The sequence below is a fragment of the Pristiophorus japonicus genome, chromosome 3 (assembly GCF_044704955.1).
Source record: "Pristiophorus japonicus isolate sPriJap1 chromosome 3, sPriJap1.hap1, whole genome shotgun sequence".
NCBI classification, from domain to species: domain Eukaryota; kingdom Metazoa; phylum Chordata; class Chondrichthyes; family Pristiophoridae; genus Pristiophorus; species Pristiophorus japonicus.
In genome coordinates this window covers 190,367,177-190,389,691 of record NC_091979.1, presented here as the reverse complement: position 1 = coordinate 190,389,691, position 22,515 = coordinate 190,367,177, and the positions used below count along the sequence as shown (strand labels likewise).

The 22,515-nt window shown below is 44.1% G+C and overlaps 1 protein-coding gene across 4 annotated transcripts in view; it reads right to left on the bottom strand.

The window, feature by feature from the left end:
• itgb2 (integrin, beta 2) overlaps window positions 1-22,515 on the bottom strand; it is a 180,235-nt gene that overhangs the window by 77,454 nt on the left and 80,266 nt on the right. For all 4 annotated transcript variants that reach the window (XM_070876123.1, XM_070876125.1, XM_070876124.1 and 1 more), the window contains 4 exons: window positions 14,585-14,679; window positions 9,988-10,183; window positions 3,690-3,860; window positions 1,534-1,775 (listed from right to left, as the gene is read on the bottom strand). In XM_070876123.1, the coding sequence (XP_070732224.1) occupies window positions 1,534-1,775; window positions 3,690-3,860; window positions 9,988-10,183; window positions 14,585-14,679 (704 nt within the window). The remainder of the gene's footprint in view (window positions 1-1,533; window positions 1,776-3,689; window positions 3,861-9,987; window positions 10,184-14,584; window positions 14,680-22,515) is intronic.

Sequence of the window (22,515 nt, the reverse complement as noted above, 5' to 3'; positions counted from 1 at the left end):
CCCGCTGCCATTGCCGTCCCGAAATTGCTAAAGCCAAAAATCCAGCCCTTTGAGTTTTACTAAATTATTTGAAAGCAATTTGCAGAATCAATATTTCAGGTGAAGTTTTAAATGTTGCCAACTTTTAGCTCAGAATAATGGGTTAATCAGAGACAGCTGGCCAGGCAGAGAAAGAGAGATCTTTTTATGTAATCAGGAAGGCGAATGGAATGTTGGCCTTCATTGCGAGAGGGATGGAGTACAAAAGCAGGGAGGTCCTGCTGCAACTGTACAGGGTATTGATGAGGCCGCACCTGGAGTACTGCGTGCAGTTTTGGTCACCTTACTTAAGGAAGGATATACTAGCTTTGGAGGGGGTACAGAAACGATTCACTAGGCTGATTCCGGAGATGAGGGGGTTACCTTATGATGATAGATTGAGTAGACTGGGTCTTTACTCGCTGGAGTTCAGAAGGATGAGGGGTGATCTTATAGAAACATTTAAAATAATGAAAGGGATAGACAAGATAGAGGCAGAGAGGTTGTTTCCATTGGTCGGGGAGACTAGAACTAGGGGGCACAGCCTCAAAATACGGGGGAGCCAATTTAAAACCGAGTTGAGAAGGAATTTCTTCTCCCAGAGGGTTGTGAATCTGTGGAATTCTCTGCCCAAGGAAGCAGTTGAGGCTAGCTCATTGAATATATTCAAATCACAGATAGATAGATTTTTAACCAATAAGGGAATTAAGGATTACGGGGAGCGAGCGGGTAAGTGGAGCTGAGTCCACGGCCAGATCAGCCATGATCTTGTTGAATGGCGGAGCAGACTCGAGGGGCTAGATGGCCTACTCCTGTTCCTAATTCTTATGTTCTTATGTTCCTTCTGCCCCTGCCAGTGTTTCAGCAGATCTAGAGCAGGCCGACTGAAAGCATTCTCGTTGACGTGTTCCATCTTACCTCAACTCCCTTCCCTATTTCCCATTGGGTACACACAGTGGCCTAAAATGTATCCGCCCGTATGGGTGTCTGTAAATTAAATTTCAATGTGGGAAAGACAGCATCTTCCATTTTTCCCCAACTGAATGCTGGATACAGAGTTTGCTTGTTAAACCCTAGCACCATACATTCTCAAGCTGGCAGAAGGGCCTTGGAGATTCTTTGGAAGAGGGACATTTCCAAGTGCACTATATAAACAAATGTTGTTTCATAATTATGTGCACATTTGCATGGAAATAGTTTGATTACTATTAAAAGTTGATTTAAGTGTGTAGTTAATTTTTTCTAAGCTTGTTTTTAAAGCCCAGGATACAAAGAAAGATGCAAGTAGGTGAAGGAAGTAGTTTATAGGAACTGTGCCAAGCAATAGTGGTGGATTGGTCCACTGTGTTAGTTGGTAGTGTTAACAATATTGTGTTAAATGCAAGGTTCCTGGGAAAACTGACTGGGCAGGTTGTTAAATGTAGAAGCCTTGGTACTCTGCACCATCCAGACCCCAATATGCTAACTGTAAGTTACGCTTATCTTTAAAATAAGCCCTCCAAGTAACAGCCTTACCCCACACACTGCTGCCTGCATCATGGCATCCAGACCAGCCTCTGGAGGATCCAAGTTTCCGGAAATAGACTGCTTCCCAACTTCCGCAGTGAATATGTTTGCATCATTTGTTAGCTTGAGGACATGCCTAAAATCAAATGGAGGCTGACAGGCCTCATTTTTATCAGGACATGGGTTTTTCATCTTCTCCTTATGTGTATTAACAAATGGTAGTATTGTCTTGTCCACAAAGGAACCAAATCCTGCAAGCAAAAAAGTCATTCTTTGAGTGATTTATTGTGGCTATTATTCAAATTTGAACCTGGTTAGTGAGTTTTGGTGCTGTCTTTCGGATGAGACGTTAAACCAATATTCTCTCAGGTGGAGGTAAAAGATCCCACAGCACTATTTTGAATTAGAGCCGGGGAGTTATCTCTGGTGTCCTGGCCAATATTTATTCCTCAACCAACATCACTAAAACAGATTATCTGGTCATTATCATATTGCTGTTGTGGGATCTTGCTGTGCGCAAATTGGCTGCTGCGTTTCCTACATTACAACAATGACTGTACTTCAAAAGTACTTCATTAGCTGTGAAGCGCTTTGAGACGTCCTGAGGTCATGAAAGGCGCTATAGAAAGGCAAGTCTTATTTTTATATTGGTAAGCTACTTAACCATGAGAGCATCAAGAACAAGTGACCAAAAGTGACCCTAGACTTTATTTTTTTAGTCCGGGAATGCTGAGACCAGTTGCGTAAAATTACATAAACTTTTACAGCACAGAAACAGGCCATTCAGCCCAACTGGTCGATGCCTCCTCTTACCCTACTTCATCTCACCCCATCAACATATCCTTCTATTCCTTTCTCCCTCAACTACTTATCTAGCTCCCCTTAAATGCTTCTATGCTATTCACCTCAACTACTCCCCGTGGTAGCAAGTTCCACATTCTCACCACTCTGAGTAAAGAGGTTTCTCGTGAATTCCTTATTGGATTTATTAATTATAGTATGCCTATTGCTATGATTAAGAAACTCAGCAAATCAGGACTGAATCTGATATCTATCCAGTTTAAACCTGGCTCAGTACCAAATGTATATACATACTCACTGCACCACTCGGGTGCAGTTTTCTCTTTCTCATCCTTATTCATCACATTTTTTGGGTGGTGAATTGCTGAAAACTGATGTTCCTTTTGAATTTTAGGGGGAAAAAACTCAAACTTTCCCTTGTTTTCTTACCAAAAAATTGGGTCCATAAATGTGCTTGCATTGCAGCTGTGATGTGAGCACACTCATTGCTGCTGCAAGTGCCACATTAATGGCACATACATGTTCCATGGAACTAATTTTCAGCAGGAAAAAGAAACAAAGGCTGTTCAATTTGGATATTTAAGGGGACCTTCTCATATTTTAGGTGCTGCTGTGAGGACTACATTTTTTATACTGCGACAAGCATTAGACTTTCATTTCTCAGTTGGTATGGAAGAAGAATGGCAATGCACTGACTGTTGCCATACTGAAGGTCTCTTGAAGACAAAGATCATCAAAGGTTGACTCAGGTCACAAAACTAGTCAATATTTACTAAAAGCAGGGCAGCAACTGTTCCCCTGTGCACAATCTGTAAATCCATCCATCATTATAATGGTAGTTAAGTGAGTTGAGTAACAACAATAAACATGGGCTCTTCAAGTGAGGATCGGATTATAAAAATTGTGCTTGTTTAAATGATGGTAGGTTGTCATTTAACTTAACTTTAGGTCCCTTGGTTGTTTTCTTGAGTTTTAAGCAATATTGAAAGTTCTGAGAGGTTTTTGGGTCCATTTTTCCCACCGTTGATTATCTCCTGTTCTTAACACTAAAAATTAAACCTGGGGAATGCACAGGTTTTTAAATTGGCAAAAATAAAACTGACCTTAATGACTCTTAAAGGTCTTAATGGACCTTTTCTCTCCTTTTAAAATTGTAGCTAGCAGTCAGCCCCATCTATTGTAAAAACTTTTGGCATTACGCTGTACCCCAAGACAGTAAAACACAGCATTTTATTGTAGCCGGGACCTGACTGGCCACTTCCAGACCAAGAGAAGGGATACCCAGATTGTAAATAGATATATGACCCGACAAGTTACTAGTTTTATTAATCCACAACAAGCAAAATGGAAAAGGGTGGACTCACCAATTTGGATAGATTTTGTGACACTCTTCAATGCTTCAAGAAGCTGCCCTCCCAGATTCTTTACTTTCTCCAGATCGTCTTTCATGGAGTAGGACAGATCCATGAGGTAGTACAGGTCAACAGGATAACCTTCAGCACGTTTAAATTTCACCTCCATCTTCTGTGGGCTGCCTAGAACACAAGAAATTGTATTTATTAAGGAACCAGTAACAAAAAACTGCAGATTATCAATTCCATTCTGACTTTATCTCTCTGTTTCATGTATAAATTTAAAAACATTTATTCACGGGATGTGGACATCGCCGGCAAGGTCGGCATTTATTGCCCATCCTGAATTGCCCTCGAGAAAGTGGTGGTGAGTCCTCTCCTTGACCGAGTGGTTTGCTAGACTATTTCAGAGGGCAGTTAAGAGTCAATCACATTGCTGTGGGTCTGGAATTACATATAGGCCAGACTGGGTAAGGACGACAGATTTTCTTCCTTAAAAGACAACAGTGAACTAAATGGGTTTTTACAACAATCCAGTAGTTTCATAGGCATCATTAGGGCTAGACTTTCCACTATGATCGCTTTTGCCCAAAAATGGGCGATATTTCCGACCTTGGTGCTTTTTTTATTTTTCAGGATTGCTGGAATATCGCCCATTTTAAAAACCGCTAGTTTCTCCCTTTTAATTTGGGCGATAGCCTTAGCAATGTGAAATAGGCCTTAGAGACGTATTCAGTCGTGCAAGGCTGGCGTCCATAGCAACGCCCATTCTGCACATACACGTTTTTTTCAGGCAAATAACTTTTCCCGTGATTCGGGAGGTCAGGGGTCATCTGCGCATGCTCAGAAGGCAAAGGGACGGAGAGAGAGAAGGACGTTTTTCAACGAGGGTGGATTTTGAAGGAGCGCTGAACCTAAAATGATGGAGACATCCCAGGAGGATTCGGGAGAGAGTCGACAGGAGGTTGCAGGGAGAAGGAGGGCGAAAGCCTTTTCAGATGAGGCCAATGAGGCCTTAATCAACGAGGTGGCGATTCGGTGGGGCCAATAAACCTGGGTGGAGGTGGGAAACCTCCACCCTGGATTTATCAAAAATATGGGTGGATAGCGCTGCTCTTGTTTCATCGGTGGCCCACGATAGGCATGAGGCAGACCAGTACCGCAAGCGCTGGAACAGTCTTGTTGCATCGGCAAGAGTAAGTATTAAATTATTACATTTAAAATTGTAATGATGCACTGACTCATGAAGTAGAATGTAAATCTGCCAGATTGTAATTAAGCTGGGTAATTTTGGGTAGCTTTCCTGTTAAGATTTGGACTGGGTTCGGAACCTGTGCCCTTAACTCAAATTTTGCTGAGATGCCTTAAATATAATCAACAGTATTAATTATTATTTAAAGGCTTTGATCAAAAATTGTGCCAAATGACTCGAAACAAACAGACCGCAAACACTCGGCATTTCTACCACTTTAGTTTAGAAGGAGAATTATTAAATTATATTGCTGCTTGTGTGCTATGAGCAACTCTTTAACTTGGGCACTGTCTCCTTTTTGGTTAGGTTGGTAGATGGGGCACGACTGAGCACTGAGGGGTCCGGTCAGCTTTACCCAGACTGTGTGAGTCTCTCCGGCTGCTGTCAGTCACACAGTGACCCAGCCTGGACTGGGGAAGAGCTGCCCTGGCTCACTGTCTGCCCTGGGACACTTTGAGACATTAGCTCCAGCCATACAGAGGTCTCCAAGCATAGCCCATGGGTACGGTGCCCCCTCCCATTACAGTCCTGTCATTGCCAACGGTCCTGATTTCTCCCCAGGGGACCTCCATCGATTCAAATAAACTGCCTACCTCTCCTCAGGCGCCGAATGGCACAGCCCGTGGATGGGGCCTTTCCTGGAGATTGTCCGCGAGATGTTTGGTGTCAAGCATTAGTTCCTAAACACGATCTTAATAAATATTTTCTCTGAATGTAGATGCTATAACCATGCATCCATTGGATACAAATTGTATTAGCATATAACGTTAACGATGAATAGCATGTGGGGTGACTAATTGTGGATTACAATATCTGTTGTGTTTCCGTAATAGTACCTAGTCAATTAGCTTATGCCATGCTCTTGTCACGTTTGCAGAGGAAGATATCTAAGAATCATGCAGAGCAGAGGCGGACTGGAGGAGGGCCAGCTGAGCTGCACCCTCTCACCGATCTGGAAGAACGTGCCGTATCATAAGTGGGTACCCATAATCGTTCTGCCACCCGTGGTGGTGCAGATCCCGTTGTTGCGCCACGTGAGTAATGTGTAAAGCAGTGGTAAACCAGTAGTAATTTAAAGTAATTTAATGGCATTTGATTCTAAATATATTAATGATGTAATGTCATGCATGCAGTTTCTGTACTCTTCTGTACTCTTATGTTAATCATATGTAATGTCTCTCGTTCACATTTATTGCAGTAATGTTGCTCCTTGCACATATTCCTGCGCAGCGCAAGCATTCTCATGTCTCCCCCTCTCTTCTACTAACTCAATTATGTTTTCCAGCTCTCCAAGTGCAACGGGTACCGCTGCAGGTCATCATCACCATGGGTGACGAAGAGCAAACCGAGGAGGAGGAGGAGGATTATGAGCCCGAACTGTTATCTGTGGTACCTGCGGCCATTTAATCCTCAACGGATGCAGCAGGCCAACCCAAGTCGTCCAGTGCCCACGCCAACCCCACGGAGGTTGAGTCGGCGAGGTAGGCACGCGCTGCGACAGGCAGATGTCTATGAGGACATGGTGTCACTGTCAAGGGTGAGTGTCGACATAGGTCGAGAGCTCCTCCAGGCACTTGGTGGATTGACCGGCAACATTGCCACACTGTCTGCCAGAGTAATGGAAGGCATGGAGCAGATAGTTGCAGCAATGGGACGAACGACCGACTCTGTCGATGCCTTGCGGCACGCGATAGTTTTGAAATACGGCACTGCACCCCAAGGTGCCGTACCACCAACCAGCACGACAGATGCAAGACAGGAGGAAGAACTTGCTTTTGACTCGGAAGACCTTTCTTCGCAAACGTCTTCTCCTCCATCCACTGAGGACATTCTACCGACGTCACCCCCCCTCTTTCCCCCCATAGCAGCAGCCCTTGAGGTGCCCTGCTGCAAGACGTCTTGGTCCCTTACCGAGGGATTATGTGGGAAACTAGGGGTACAACAAGGGAGGTGGTCAAGTTAGAGGAGGGAAACGTGGCCGCAGGTAGGGAGGGCGGTGGGGTCGGGGTGGGGGGCGTATATTATTGTTTTGTTCTTAATTTTTAAAAATTGTTGATTGTTGACTGTTGGGGATGGTGGGAGTGTATTCTTATTATATTGTTGTGTTGAAAATGTTGTTCACTGTTGAGGGTTGGGGCGGTGTTATATATGTTTGTTAAACATTTTTTTAAAGCAGCTGTTAAATTATTAAAAAGTTTTATTTAACTTTACAATTGTTGTGAAGTGTCTTCTAATAACGTAAGGTTAAACATCAATGCAAGGGTTGCAAACAATGACCATGGCTAGGCCATGCAAGGATAAAACGTAGCGCAACTGTAACCAAAGTAACTTCATGCAAAGCATTAATTTATGAGCTGCTGACGCAAGAGTTCTGCAGCTGCGTAACTACCACGGGGCTTTTTCAGTGGTGTGGGGGGGGGGGGCGGGCGTGGGAGCATGGGTTCATCACCAGCTGATTGTCCTCCCCGAGGTCATCTTCCTCCTCCTCGTCCTCCTTCCCTCTCTCCTGAGGTGGACCGGCAGTCCTATCTGGCAATTGTTGTCCTCTCCTGATAGCTACGTTATGCAACATGTAGCACACCACAATGAACTCAGCGACCTGCTCAGGGTGGTATTGTAGGTTGCCTCCTGTGTGGTCCAAGCATCAACTCCAATTGTCTTCGACGATATTGCGTGTGGCTATATGGCTTTCGTTGTAGCGCTTCTCGGCTTCTGTCTGGGGATTACGCAGGGGGGTCATGAGCCAGCTGGCAAGGCCATATCCTTTATCCCCCAGCATCCAACCGTGACCTTGTGGCTGACTCTTAAACAGATCAGACACAGTGCTCTCACGCAAGATGTACGCATCATAGATGCTCCCTGGAAAATTTGCTGTGATTATTTGCTTGTGGTCGACAACGAGCTGCACATTCAGGGAGTGGAATCCCTTTCGGTTCCGAAACACCTCCGCATCCTGTAAAGGTGCTCGCAGGGTGATGTGCATACAGTCCATTGCTCCCAGCACCTTGGGTAAGTTTGCGATTCGAGAAACCCAAAGCCCTCTCACTCTGTGCCTCCCTGGTCATAGGGAAGTTTATAAAGTCCATCCTGCGTGCGTAAAGGGCTTCAGTCACCTGTCGAATGCAGCAATGTGTGGCGTGCTGAGAGATACCGCAAATGTCGCCAGCTGAGGCCTGAAAGGAGCCCGATGTGTAGAAGAAAAGTGCCGCAGTAACCTTAACCTCACTGATGACCTCTTTTCGGAATCGCAGCCTTCTAACTCACGTTATCGTACAAGTCCATGTATGATCGCTTATCCCTGTAAATGCGCTGGCTGCAATGTTTTCTCCTCCTCAGCAGTCTGCCACCTCTTTAATTGGGCACATAATGCTCTTCAATGAACCTTCTCCCATCTCTATTCTGCAGCATGTGAGTAGTCATCAGTACTGGTTGAGAAATTACAGGCCTCATCACTATAAATCACTTTAAATGGCCTAATCTGTCTTCTTAAATTGTCCTCAACAAATACAATATAAACTGGAAGTTAACCATAATATGATCAGATGATTGTCAACTTTCAAAAACGCCCTTAAAGTCACTCAAAAATTACCTCCCAACCACTTCAAGCAGCCTTTTATTAAAGATCTTCCGAGTTACAAAATGGCGTCCATAGTGCCAAGCTAAGGTCAGGTGAGTGCAGCTTTTCTTGAGCGTCTTTTTGGGCCAGTGATCATTTGGACGAAATATGGGTGAAATGCCGAAAGTAACGCTCGGCGATTATCTGGGCGATAATTGGCGTTAGTTTCCATTATAAACAGTATTCTGGGCCTTGCACAAGGATGACGTCATTTTTTTAAAAATAGGCCGGGCGATGCAGCTCATTCCTGTATGCCGAAATTTGCGCCAGCGATAAATGAGCTATAATCGGGCGCTAGTTTCCATCAAAAATGGGCGATAGCCTGAATCTCAGCGCTTATATGGATGCTAAATGGCCATAATGTGTCAAAAGTCTAGCCCTAGCTTTTTATTTAAAATTTATTTAATAGTGCTGACTCTTGCATCTATTACATTTTAATGTCATACTCCCAAGTGCCAAAAAAAAGTAAGAGTGTGCGTCATTTGTTTTTCTGATCTTGCTCATCTGGCCTCTCCCCAAGAGTATGAGCTGTGTATTAATGATCAACTGCTCATCTCCAAATAAACATTCCCCCACAATTAGTCTCTAATTGATTTTGGCATGGCTGCTTTAACCACTTTGCCAGGGGAGTTCGCTGGGGCAGATTAAGCACAGATCTATTATAGCGAAGAGCCATCGCAACTGTGCTCCAGATTATCATGAGCTATAGGAGATGAGCTAGTCTCTTGTACTTCCCTCCATCTACTTACTAAACCAAGTCTACTGGCCTGAGGGGAATCAGGCTTGAGAAATAAATGGATGGTACATATTCAATGTTCATATGATAAATTCATCATGAAAAGTATAGTAGAGGAAAAGTGTTTGTGTGCATCGTGCCAGGAAAGGATATTCCAATCAAAAGTGAGTATGAGTATTCAGAATGATGCTTAATCAGACTCACCACAGGTCTGCACATCGAGGCTGATCTAATTAGAGATCAAATTAATGTACTTGCAGACAGTGAGTAAACTTAATTTCCAGTTAATACCAGTTGCGTGGTTTGAAGCAGACACTGATAACATTCAAAGGGATCTAGGCAGATTAAGGGCGATGAGAAGTAGCATAAAGAATTCAATGCGGCAAAGTGTGAAGTCATGCAAGTTTGTAAAATGATGAAAATATCTACATAATGGAATGTATCTATTAAATTTCATTCACCTTTCCTTTCCCCATCCATTCAGATGCTCCAAAATTCAGCTTTATCTATTTTGATATTGTTTATGAACAGTACAAAAAAGCAAGAGACTGAGAACCAGCCCTTGGCCTCCACATTGGCCTTTTGATATTTCATGTTTTCTTATATTTATTCGGAGTGATGGCTATATAGAGATATGTATATATATATAAAATAAACTTGTTTCCATCTGTAAAGACTTGATGTACCAAGTATCTTGGGTATTTACCTCGTCGAAGAACAAGTTGAACTTTCTGCGGTTTTATCTGTATCACGGTATCTCCAAAAACCCCGAGATGCCTGTTCTCTTTCACATTTGCCATATTTTCTGGGTTGATTATGTCTACCATTTCGCAACCTCTATTCTTGAGGACCTCCACAGAATCACAGCGTGCGGAATTTGGTTCTCCAGCCTTAGTGAAATTCTATACAGGAAACAAAATTATATAATGAAGTAAAGACCAACAATAAAATTAAGCAGTATTTTCTGACGGCATATGAGGATATGCCAGCATATGCATGTGTGCACACAAGAGAGTATGTGATGAGGTACATATGTGCATGTACACTGTCTTATCAAATGGATAATTGAAGGATGGGCTCGAAGGCTAAGCCCATGATAGCTTTCTAACACAGCTCTCAACATTGTCTGTTTTTAAAGGGTGCAATTAGACTCCATGCTTGGAGTAGAAGTGCAGTTTTCTGTAGAATCGGCTGATTTTACCATCTTGCAACTTTTTACATGGGATATATGGCACAGAAACAGGACATTCAACCCAACCAGTCCATGCCGGCGTTTATGCTCCACTTGAGCCTCCTCCCGTCTTTCCTCATCTAGACAGGCTAAGTGAGTGGGCAAAAATTTGGCAGACGGAAAGTGTGAGGTCATGCACTTTGGCAGAAAAAAATCAAAGAGCAAGTTATTATTTAAATGGAGAAAGATTGCAAAGTGCTGCAGTACAGCGGGGCCTGGGGGTACTTGTGCATGAAACACAAAAGGTTACCATGCAGGTACAGCAAGTGGTCAGGAAGGCCAATGGAATCTTGGCCTTTATTGCAAAGGGCTGGAGTATAAAAGCAAGGAAGTCTTGCTACAGTTGTACAGGGTATTGGTGATGCCACACCTGGAATATTGCATGCAGTTTTGGTTTCCATATTTACGAAAGGATATACTTGCTTTGGGGGCAGGTTAGAGAAGGTTCACAAGGTTGATTCCAGAGATGAGGGGGTTGACTTATGACGAAAGGTTGAGTAGGTTGGGCCTCTACTCATTGGAATTCAGAAGAATGAGAGGTGATCTTACCGAAACGTGTAAGATTATGAGGGGGCTTGACAAGGTAGATGCAGAGAGGATGTTTACACTGATAGGGGAGTCTAGAACTAGAGGGCATAATCTTAGAATAAGGGGCCGCCCATTTAAAAGTGAGATGAGGAGAAATTTCTTCTCTCAGAGGGTTGTGGATCTGTGGAATTCGCTGCCTCAGAGAGCTGTGGAAGCTGGGACATTGGAATAAATTTAATACAGAAATAGACAGTTTCTTAAACAATAAGGGAATAAGGGTTATGGAGAGCGGGCAGGGAAGTGGACCTGAGTCTATGATCAGATCAGCCATGATCATATTATATGGCGGAGCAGGCTCGAGGGGCCGTATGGCCTGCTCCTGCTCCTATTTCTTATGTTCTTATGTAAATCTATCTCAGTGGTAGTGACAGCCCAATTAAAACAGGACAGTAGAGAAGTATGATGCTCAATTTGATAAGACCGTACACATGTCTGCCTGCTCGTAATTGCTTTACATTCAAAAAATAATGTGAAATGCTTTTGATTTTCATTTTTCACATCAAACTATTGACCTCGCACTGCATCAACACAAATGTCCAACTTCACACAGTAGTAAGGATAATTATCCAATTTCTAGATTCCTTATTGAGAGATCTTATCCTTCCAGGTGGACTTGCAAAATTTCCTCATGCAAGGAACAACACAATCCATCAGTAATAAATCAGTGGAAACTGTGCCTGGAAAATTAACCTGTGCTGGTTGGATTGAAGAAAAATGACTAGTGATGGATCATCAAGGTGGTGGAAGGGAGAATCCTGGGAAATGAAATGATATGAAGTTTTATTAGGTCCAGAATTGACTCATGATGTGCAATAAAGTTGCATGGATAGCTGCTTGGCTGCTAAATTGTCACCAAATGAAATGTGCCAGAGGTGCTGAGAATGAGAAGCTAAAGGTCCTTCTTCAAGTTTAGCCTGTTATGTATTCAGCTTCAGAAGAATCAAAATATCTTGGCTGTAAAAGAAAACATAAAACTTCTAACGGTCTGGATTTGGTGGTCAGCAGTGACCAGCGGCAGGCTTTCTACAGGCATTTGCACTGAAACTTGCTGTGATTAGAGAGCCAACTTTTTCTGTTGAGGTTAGTGGGTATCTATCACTTAAGTATTGCAACTTCATGCCCTTCATCTGTTTCTCTCCTGAATCGCTCAGCGAGATACCGGTAGAGCGAAACTTCTGGAGGACAGGACAATGCGTACAGCAACTTCCTGATTTCCATGTTTAACTGCGCATGTGCAGTCGCCAAAAGCTGCTGTCCAAGTTACTCTACAATAACGGTGAGCACCGATAACCTCACCATTATTTTTATCGGAAAACCCAGGCCAATATGCCAGACAAAGCAGACTGAAGCATATGTAGGCAATGGTCTTTGGAAACATCGACATTGCATCAGAACAACGATCCAAGGACCTTTATGCTGCGGCCAAAGACTATGTTAATTTGGTCAACACAGCTATATTTTAAAGTTATTTTCTCAGGACATGGGCAATCTGGTACGGCTGCATTTATTGCCAATTTGTAGTTGCTCTGAGATGGTGGTGGTAAGCCAAATTCTTGAACTGCTGCAATCCTTGCAGTGATGGTACTCCTATGACGGTGTGACATCAGAAATGACAGAAGTTTGATCCAGCGACAAACCTGGGTGGTATTTCACAATGTCAGGTAGATGCCATGGCTATAGCTGCACTTGAACAACTTGGCGATGGATATAATGAGAACTGGTACACAAGTCTTCAGCACAACAGTCAGGGTGTCATCAAGGCCTGTAGCCTTCACTGTGCCTAGTGCACTCAGCTGCTTAATGTCAGGTGGAGTGAACTGAATTTGCTGGGCAGTGGCATCCATAATGGTAGGGATCTTGGGAAGAGGTCAGTTATGATTGTCCACTCAGCAGTTTTGGCTGAAGTCACTTGCAAATATTTCATACTGATGTGCTGGTCTCTGCCTCCCATTAGTTATTTGATTGTTGACTATCATTCTTAACCGGTTGTGGTTGGGCAAAAGGTCTTAAAAACTGCTGCCATTAAGGCAAAACTGCCATCATAAAGGATGTCAGCATGGGAATTGGTCCCCATGGACTGCATACGAGCCAAAGATAACTATTAAACACTCACACTCTGCCTTTCACAGAATGCAACTACACCTACTAAACAGCTTGTATTCTTCGGAATTACGCACCTACTCCAACTTAATCTGTACTAATGTTTAAAAACTGGCTAACTCATTTCTGATACAAACAGTCCCACTCTCCAATATTTTGTTCAATTGTTGCAAAGCATATTGCACATGGGATTGGGGGTAGTGTGCTGACGTGGATTGAGAACTGGTTGTCAGACAGGAAGCAAAGAGTAGGAGTAAACGGGTACTTTTCAGAATGGCAGGCAGTGACTAGTGGGGTGCCGCAAGGTTCTGTGCTGGGGCCCCAGCTGTTTATATTGTACATTAATGATTTAGACGAGGGGATTAAATGTAGTATCTCCAAATTTGCGGATGACACTAAGTTGGGTGGCAGTGTGAGCTGCGAGGAGGATGCTATTAGGCTGCAGAGTGACTTGGATAGGTTAGGTGAGTGGGCAAATGCATGGCAGATGAAGTATAATGTGGATAAATGTGAGGTTATCCACTTTGGTGGTAAAAACAGAGAGACAGACTATTATCTGAATGGTGACAGATTAGGAAAAGGGAAGGTGCAACGAGACCTGGGTGTCATGGTACATCAGTCATTGAAGGTTGGCATGCAGGTACAGCAGGCGGTTAAGAAAGCAAATGGCATGTTGGCCTTCATAGCGAGGGGATTTGAGTACAGGGGCAGGGAGGTGTTGCTACAGTTGTACAGGGCCTTGGTGAGGCCACACCTGGAGTATTGTGTACAGTTTTGGTCTCCTAACTTGAGGAAGGACATTCTTGCTATTGAGGGAGTGCAGCGAAGATTCACCAGACTGATTCCAGGAATGGTGGGACTGACCTATCAAGAAAGACTGGATCAACTGGGCTTGTATTCACTGGAGTTCAGAAGAATGAGAGGGGACCTCATGGAAACGTTTAAAATTCTGACGGGTTTAGACAGGTTAGATGCAGGAAGAATGTTCCCAATGTTGGGGAAGTCCAGAACCAGGGTTCACAGTCTGAGGATAAGGGGTAAGCCATTTAGGACCGAGATGAGGAGAAACCTCTTCACCCAGAGAGTGGTGAACCTGTGGAATTCTCTACCACAGAAAGTAGTTGAGGCTAATTCACTAAATATATTCAAAAGGGAGTTAGATGAAGTCCTTACTACTCGGGGGATCAAGGGTTATGGCGAGAAAGCAGGAAGGGGGTACTGAAGTTTCATGTTCAGCCATGAACTCATTGAATGCCGGTGCAGGCTAGAAGGGCTGAATGGCCTACTCCTGCACCTATTTTCTATGTTTCTATGTTTCTATGTTTCAGATGTGGATACCATACCAGACATTATGGACTATGCCATTATACCCAATGAGTCTTACCAGAGCCTTGCACCAGGCACAACCTGGTCCTAAATTGATGCATTCTTGGCAGGTTGCTTCTGCTTTCGTCGGATTGCAATTGTTCAGGGAAGGACCTACCAAAAGAGAAAAATAAATCAGTTTCTGTTACTACCGATCATATTGACAAAGACTCCATATAGAAAATACAGTAACTGGCACATCAAAACCACACAAGTGCTACATAAATATATCTCCACAGTATAGAACACTAAACAATAGAAAAGATAACAGACATTCATCTGCAGTGAGGTTGGCATCTCTACACAGCAGTATTGGCCCAGTGCACGGACAGACCATGGAAAATCTCAATCACTGACGGAAAGTCAGGGGTCAAACCAAGTGATGATATCACTACTATCAGCTATGCTCCTCGTGTCTCCTATTTGTTATGTTGTGGCTGCCATTTAATTGGCACTGTCCATTGCCCCCTTCACAGCAGCTGGTAACCTACTATAGATCTGTTAAAGATAAATCACATTTGACAAACTTAATGGGGATTTTTGAAAGAAATGACTGGATAAATAAAGGGAACGCAGTAATTGAAGTTTATATAGATTTTCAATAAAGTATCTTACAAAAAGATTGTTAAAAAAAAGTCAGGTGTAAGGTATAAACGGATAGATCACATAACAGAGTTGGAAGGTTGGTTGATGGCCAGGAATCAGAGTTAGGGTAAATGGGTATTGCTCGGATTGGAAAAGGGTTGCAAGTGGTGTACCCCAGAGTCAGTGCTCAGTCCACTTTTAAAAATCTTAATATGGATAGATAATTTAGACTTGGATATAAGGAACACTCTCTCAAAATAGGAGGTTTGTCAAACAGCGAGAAGGGTTGTAAAAGACTTGAACACATGGGTGGAAAATGCAATTTAATGTAGATAATGTGAGGTAATTATATTGGGAGTAAAATCAAGGAATGGGGTTATGCACTTAATGAAAAGACACAAAGATGTGGATAAACAAAGAGAACGAGGATTCAAATACATAATTCCCTCAAAGTGCGAGTAAAGGTAGATAAAGCTTTAAAATGTCCAATAGAATTTGGGATTTTATATATAGAGAGATAGAATATACTAGTAGGATGAATTTATTCAAAACATTAGATAGGTTACAGTTGGAATATTTGTGCTGTTCTGGTTCGCCCATGATAAAAAGGACATTAAAGCCAGAGATTCACCAGGGATGGGAAACTACAGTTCGGAAGAGGAAGTTGAGGTACTATGGGCCCAAGTTTCCACATGATTTGCGCCTGATTTTTAGGAGCAACTGGTGGAGAACGGACTATCTTAGAATTCGCAATTCTCCACATTTTTTTTTCTGCAGTTCTAGTCAGGTAGAACAGTTCTACTTTGGAACAGAATTTTTTCTTCAAAAGGGGGCGTGTCCGGCCACTGACGCCTGATTTGAAAGTTTCCACAGTGAAAATGTACTCCAAACTAAAGTAGAATGGAGCAAGTGAAGATTTTTGTCGAACTGAAAAAACCTGTTCTACACATTAAAAAATCAGGCGCAGGTTAAAAATCAGGCGTCCAGAACGAGGTGGGGGGGGGGGGGGGGAGGGAAAGGAACTCATTAAATTCTACAATAAATCCTTATTTATACTTCTACAAATATTATACAAATAAATCCAACCTGAATAAACATTTATAAGCAAAGAAAAGATTAAATAAACCATCTTCCTACCTGTGTGAAAGTGCTTCAGCCAGGAAGAATGGTGCAGCAAGCCTCACAAAACGAGGGAGCCGACCGAACGCGGGCGGGGGGGGGGGAGGAGGGAGCCGACCGGGCGGGGGGGGGAGGAGGGAGCCGGCCGAACGTGGGCGGGGGGGGGGGAGGAGGGAGCCGACCGGGCGGGGGGGGGAGGAGGGAGCCGACGAACGCGGGGGGGGAAGGGAAGAGAAGGGAGCCGGCGAACGCGGGGGGGGGGGGGGGGGCGGAGGGAAGGGAAGGGAGCCGACGAACGCGGGCGGGAGGGAGCCGACCGAACGCGGGCGGGCGGGAGGGAGGGAGCCAGGGAGGGAGCCTACCGAACGCGGTGGGGGGAGGGAAGGGAGCCGACCGAATGCAGGGGGGGGGGGGGGAAGGGAGCCGACCGAACGCGGGGGGGGGGGAAGGGAGCCGATCGAACGCGGGGGGGGGGGGGAGGGATGGGAGCCGACCGAACGCGGGCGGGAGGGAGGGAGCTGACCGAACGGCGGGGGGGAAGGGAAGGAGCCGACTGAACGCGGGGTGAAGGGAATGGAGCCGTTCCAGACGGCTGTGGGAAAGAGAGAAGGCTGCAGGAAGCCTCAGAAATTGAGGAGCCATTTCCCGACGGCAAAAGGGGGAGGTCGTCGGGAAACGGCTGCCTCAACTTTCTGAGGCTTCCTGCACCCTTCTCACTGCTACAAGAAGCCTCTGTGCTGATGGCAATGTACTTTTATTAAAAAATGTTTAAAAACTAAACAGCTACAAAGAACTACAAAAATGGCCGAGTGCCAATGTTTTTTTTCACACTGAGCATGCGCGAACGCTTCAACGTGCACGCGCAGCGTTGCCGGCAGGAAAAAAACGAATTTAAATAGTACCCGCCCCCTCCCACTTACAAAATCGGCGCGAGTGTAGGCTCCGCCTCCCTGCGCGAAAAACGGGCGCCCAGCTCGGAGGGGCGCCCGTTTTTTATCATGTGGAAACTTGGGCCCTATGAATTTTTACACTGGAATAGGGAAGGTTCAGATCAGATTTAATATAAAAACAGAAAATGCTGGAAATACTCAGCAGGTCAGGTAATATCTGTGGAGAGAGAAACAGAATTAACGTTTCAGGTCGATGACCCTCCATCAGAACTGGAAAAAGTTAAAGATATAACAGATTTTTAAGCAAGCATAGGGGCAGGGAAAGTGGGAGGGAAGGAAAGAACACAAGGGAAGGTCTGTGATAGGATGGAAGGCAGAAGATTAAGAGACAAAAGGGATGGTAATGGGGCAAGTTAAGAAACAAAACATGAGTCGAGCTGAGGTGTAAATGGAAATGGCGGAATCATCAATAGCTGCCACGGGGGAAAATAATAGGGGCAGAGGTTATGGTCTGAAATTGTTGAACTTGATGTTGAGTCCAGAAGACTGTAAAATGCCTAAACAAAAGATGAGGTGCTGTTCCTTGAGCTTCGTTGGAACAGTTTAAGGGCCGAGGACGGAGCGATCAGAGTCTCACTCTCCACAGATGCTGCTTGACCTGCTGAGTATTTCCAGTATTTATTTCAGATTTCCAGCATCCACAGTATTTTGCTTTTGTATCAGATTTAATAGTTGCTTAAAACATTTTTGCATGGTTTTAATAGAGTTAATAGGCAAATACTATTTCTTTTTGTTGGGGAGTCAGTGACAGCTGATCAATATTATTCTTACAGGGCTTGACAGGGTAGATGCAGGGAGGATGTTTCCTCTGGTTGGGGAATTTAGAACTAGAAGTCTGTAATGTATTTGCTTCATGGGTTCCTTGCTTATGAATTCATAGCAACACATTTCTATTAAGAACTAGTTGGCTTATCACACTACCAGTTCATCCACCAGGCTCACAATCACCTGCCTCATCATGGATCCTCTGAACCCAACTGGCTGGGGTTTTATTGAGTCTTGTGAGCATCACTAGACTGGCTAATCTACTCACAACTCAACAGCTCTACTCACAGATGCATACATTACAGGGTCACAGTCTCAGAATAAGGGGATGGCCATTTAGGACTCAGATGAGGAAAAACTTCTTCACTCAGAGGGTGGTGAATCTTTGGAATTCTTTACCCCAGAGGGCTGTGGAGGCTCAGTCTTTGTGGATATTCAAGACAGAGTGTAATAACACAAGAGTCCCGTTACAAATCAACTGCTGCCGGGTATGTACCCGATCTCTTTTATTTCTGCCTTGGATAAGTACAAGATCTGACTTGCTGTAGTGCCTGCATGACATCCGACAATGGCGCCCTCTGGTGTCTGGTGACCCGACCCCAAGCATAAATATATTACAACATCCCCCTTTCAAGATCTTAGTATCAGTCACTTTACAATACGAGAAATCTGGGGCTTTCCGCTCACGAGTTGATCGTCTCAGTTCAATATTGGTTCTAGCTGAACATTCTAAGCCAGTTTGGACTGGAGGTTGAGTAACAGTTCTGGTGGAAGTGGTAATAACATCAGAGACTGAAGGTCCGGGTTCAGGAAAGACAACAAGGGCCTCTGGTGAATGAACAATAGTTGGTGGGTCACTAACTGGATCTTCCTCAAACGGTTCCAGTTCATCTGTGTGCCGCAGGTTTATCTGGTCAACATGTTTTCTGCATGTTTGGCCATCCTTCAGCACGACAATGAACACTCTGTTACCCTCCTTAGCTGCAACAGTACCAGTGATCCATTTTGGACCTTGACCATAGTTCAGTACAAACACTGGATCATTGACAGAGATATCTCGTGACACAGCAGTACGATCATGATACAATTGCTGACTTTTGACGTCTGTTTTCAACACGATCATTCAAATCAGGATGAACAAGTGAAAGCTTGGTCTTGAGATTTCTCTTCATCAGTAGTTCATAGAAACATAGAAAATAGGTGCAGTAGTAGGCCATTCGGCCCTTTGAGCCTGCACCGCCATTCAATGAGTTCATGGCTGAACATGCAACTTCAGTACCCCATTCCTGCTTTCTCACCTTGATCCCCCTAGTAGTAAGGACTACATCTAACTCCTTTTTGAATATATTTAGTGAATTGGCCTCAACTACTTTCTGTGGTAGAGAATTCCACAGGTTCACCACTCTCTGGGTGAAGAAGTTTCTCCTTATCTCGGTCCTAAATGGCTTACCCCTTATCCTTAGACTGTGACCCCTGGTTCTGGACTTCCCCAACATTGGGAATATTTTTCCTGCATCTAACCTGTCTAAACTCGTCAGAATTTTAAACGTTTCTATGAGATCCCCTCTCATTCTTCTGAACGCCAGTGAATACAAGCCCAGTTGATCCAGTCTTTCTTGATATGTCAGTCCCGCCACCCCGGGAATCAGTCTGGTGAATCTTTGCTGCACTCCCTCAATAGCAAGAATGTCCTTCCTCAAGTTAGGAGACCACACCTGTACACAATACTCCAGGTGTGGCCTCACCAAGGCCCTGTACAATTGTAGTAACACCTCCCTGCCCCTGTACTCAAATCCCTTTGCTATGAAGGCCAACATGCCATTTGCTTTCTTAACCGCCTGCTGTACCTTCAATGACTGATGTACCATGACAGCCAGGTCTCGTTGCACCTTCCCTTTTCCTAATCTGTCACCATTCAGATAATAGTCTGTCTCTCTGTTTTTACCACCAAAGTGGATAACCTCACATTTATCCACATTATACTTCATCTGCCATGCATTTGCCCACTCACCTAACCTATCCAAGTCACTCTGCAGCCTCACAGCATCCTCCTCGCAGCTCACACTGCCACCCAACTTAGTGTCATCTGCAAATTTGGAGATACTACATTTAATCCCCTCGTCTAAATCATTAATGTACAATGTAAACAGCTGGGGCCCCAGCACAGAACCTTGCGGTACCCCACTAGATACTGCCTGCCATTCTGAAAAGTACCCATATACTCTGACTCAATCCATATCAGCACACTCCCCCCAATCCCATGTGCTTTAACTTTGCACATTAATCTCTTGTGTGGAACCTTGTCGAAAGCCTTCTGAAAGTCCAAATACACCACATCAACTGGTTCTCCCTTGTCCACTCTACTGGAAACATCCTCAAAAAATTCCAGAAGATTTGTCAAGCATGATTTCCCTTTCACAAATCCATGCTGACTTGGACCTATCATGTCACTTCTTTCCAAATGTGCTGCTATGAATCCTTAATAATTGATTCCATCATTTTACCCACTACCGATGTCAGGTTGACCGGTCTATAATTCCGTGTTTTCTCTCTCCCTCCTTTTTTAAAAAGTGGGGTTACATTGGCTACCCTCCACTCCATAAGAACTGATCCAGAGTCTATGGAATATTAGAAAATCACTGTCAATGCATCCGCTATTTCCAAGGCCATCTCCTTAAGTACTCTGGGATGCAGACCATCAGGCCCTAGGGATTTATCGGCCTTCAATCCCATTAATTTCCCCAACACAATTTCCCGACTAATAAGGATTTCCCTCAGTTCCTCCTTCTTACTAGACCCTCTGACCCATTTTATAACTGGAAGGTTGTTTGTGTCCTCCTTAGTGAATACTGAACCAAAGGACTTGTTCAATTGGTCTGCCATTTCTTTGTTCCCCGTTATGACTTCCCCTGATTCTGACTGCAGGGGACCTACATTTGTCTTTACTAACCTTTTTCTCTTTACATGTCTATAGAAGCTTTTGCAGTCCGTCTTAATGTTCCCTGCAAGCTTCCTCTCGTACTCTATTTTCCCTGTCCTAATCAAACCCTTTGTCCTCCTCTGCTGAGTTCTAAATTTCTCCCAGTCCCCAGGTTCGCTGCTATTTCTGGCCAATTTGTATGCCACTTCCTTGGCTTTAATACTATCCCTGATTCCCTTGATAGCCACGGTTGAGCCACCTTCCCTTTTTTATTTTTACGCCAGACAGGGATGTACAATTGTTGTAGTTCATCTATGCGGTCTCTAAATATCTGCCAGCGCCCATCCACTGTCAACCCCTTAAGTATCATTCGCCAATCTATCCTAGCCAATTCACGCCTCATACCTTCAAAGTTACCCTTGTTTAAGTTCTGGACCATGGTCTCTGAATTAACTGTTTCATTCTCCATCCTAATGTAGTATTCCACCATATTATGGTCACTCTTCCCCAAGGGGCCTCGCACAACGAGATTGCTAATTAATCCTCCTTCATTACACAGTCTAAGATGGCCTCCCCCCTAGTTGGTTCCTCGACATATTGGTCTAAAAAACCATCCCTTATGCACTCCAGGAAATCCTCCTCCACCGTATTGCTTCCAGTTTGGTTAGCCCAATCTATGTGCATATTAAAGTCACCCATTATAACTGCTGCACCTTTATTGCATGTACCCCTAATTTCCTGTTTGATGCCCTCCCCAACATCACTACTACTGTTTGGAGGTCTGTACACAACTCCCACTAACGTTTTTTGCCCTTTGGTGGTCTGCAGCTCTACCCATATAGATTCCACATCATCCAAGCTAATGTCCTTCCTAACTATCGCATTAATCTCCTCTTTAACCAGCAATGCTACCCCACCTCCTTTTCCTTTTATTCTATTCTTCCTGAATGTTGAATACCCTTGGATGTTGAGTTCCCAGCCCTGCTCATCCTGGAGCCACATCTCTGTAATCCCAATCACATCATATCTGTTAACATCTATTTGCACAGTTAATTCATCCACCTTGTTACGGATACTCCTTGCATTAAGACACAAAGCCTTCAGGCTTGTTTTTTTAACACCCTTTGTCCTTTTAGAATTATGATGTAGTGTGGCCCTTTTTGTTTCTTGCCTTTGTTTACTCGGCCTTCCACTATTGCTTTTTACCTTTCTACCATCTGTTTCTGACTCCATATTACTTTGCCCTGTCTCACTGCATAGGTTCCCATCCCCCTGCCATATTAGTTTAAACACTCCCGAACTGCATTGGCAAATGTTACCCCCAGGATAGCAGTTCCAGCCCTGCCCAAGTGCAGACCGTCCCTTTTGTACAGGTCCCACTTCCCCCAGAACTGGTTCCAATGTCCCAGGAATTTGAATCCCTCCCTCTTGCACCACTGCTCGCCACGTATTTATTCTAACTATCCTGCTACATCTACTCTGATTAGCACGTGGCACTGGTAGCAATCCAGAGATTACTACCTTTGAGATCCTACTTTTTAATTTAACTCCTAGCTCCCTAAATTCAGCTTGTAGGACCTCTTCCCGCTTCTTACCTATATCGTTGGTACC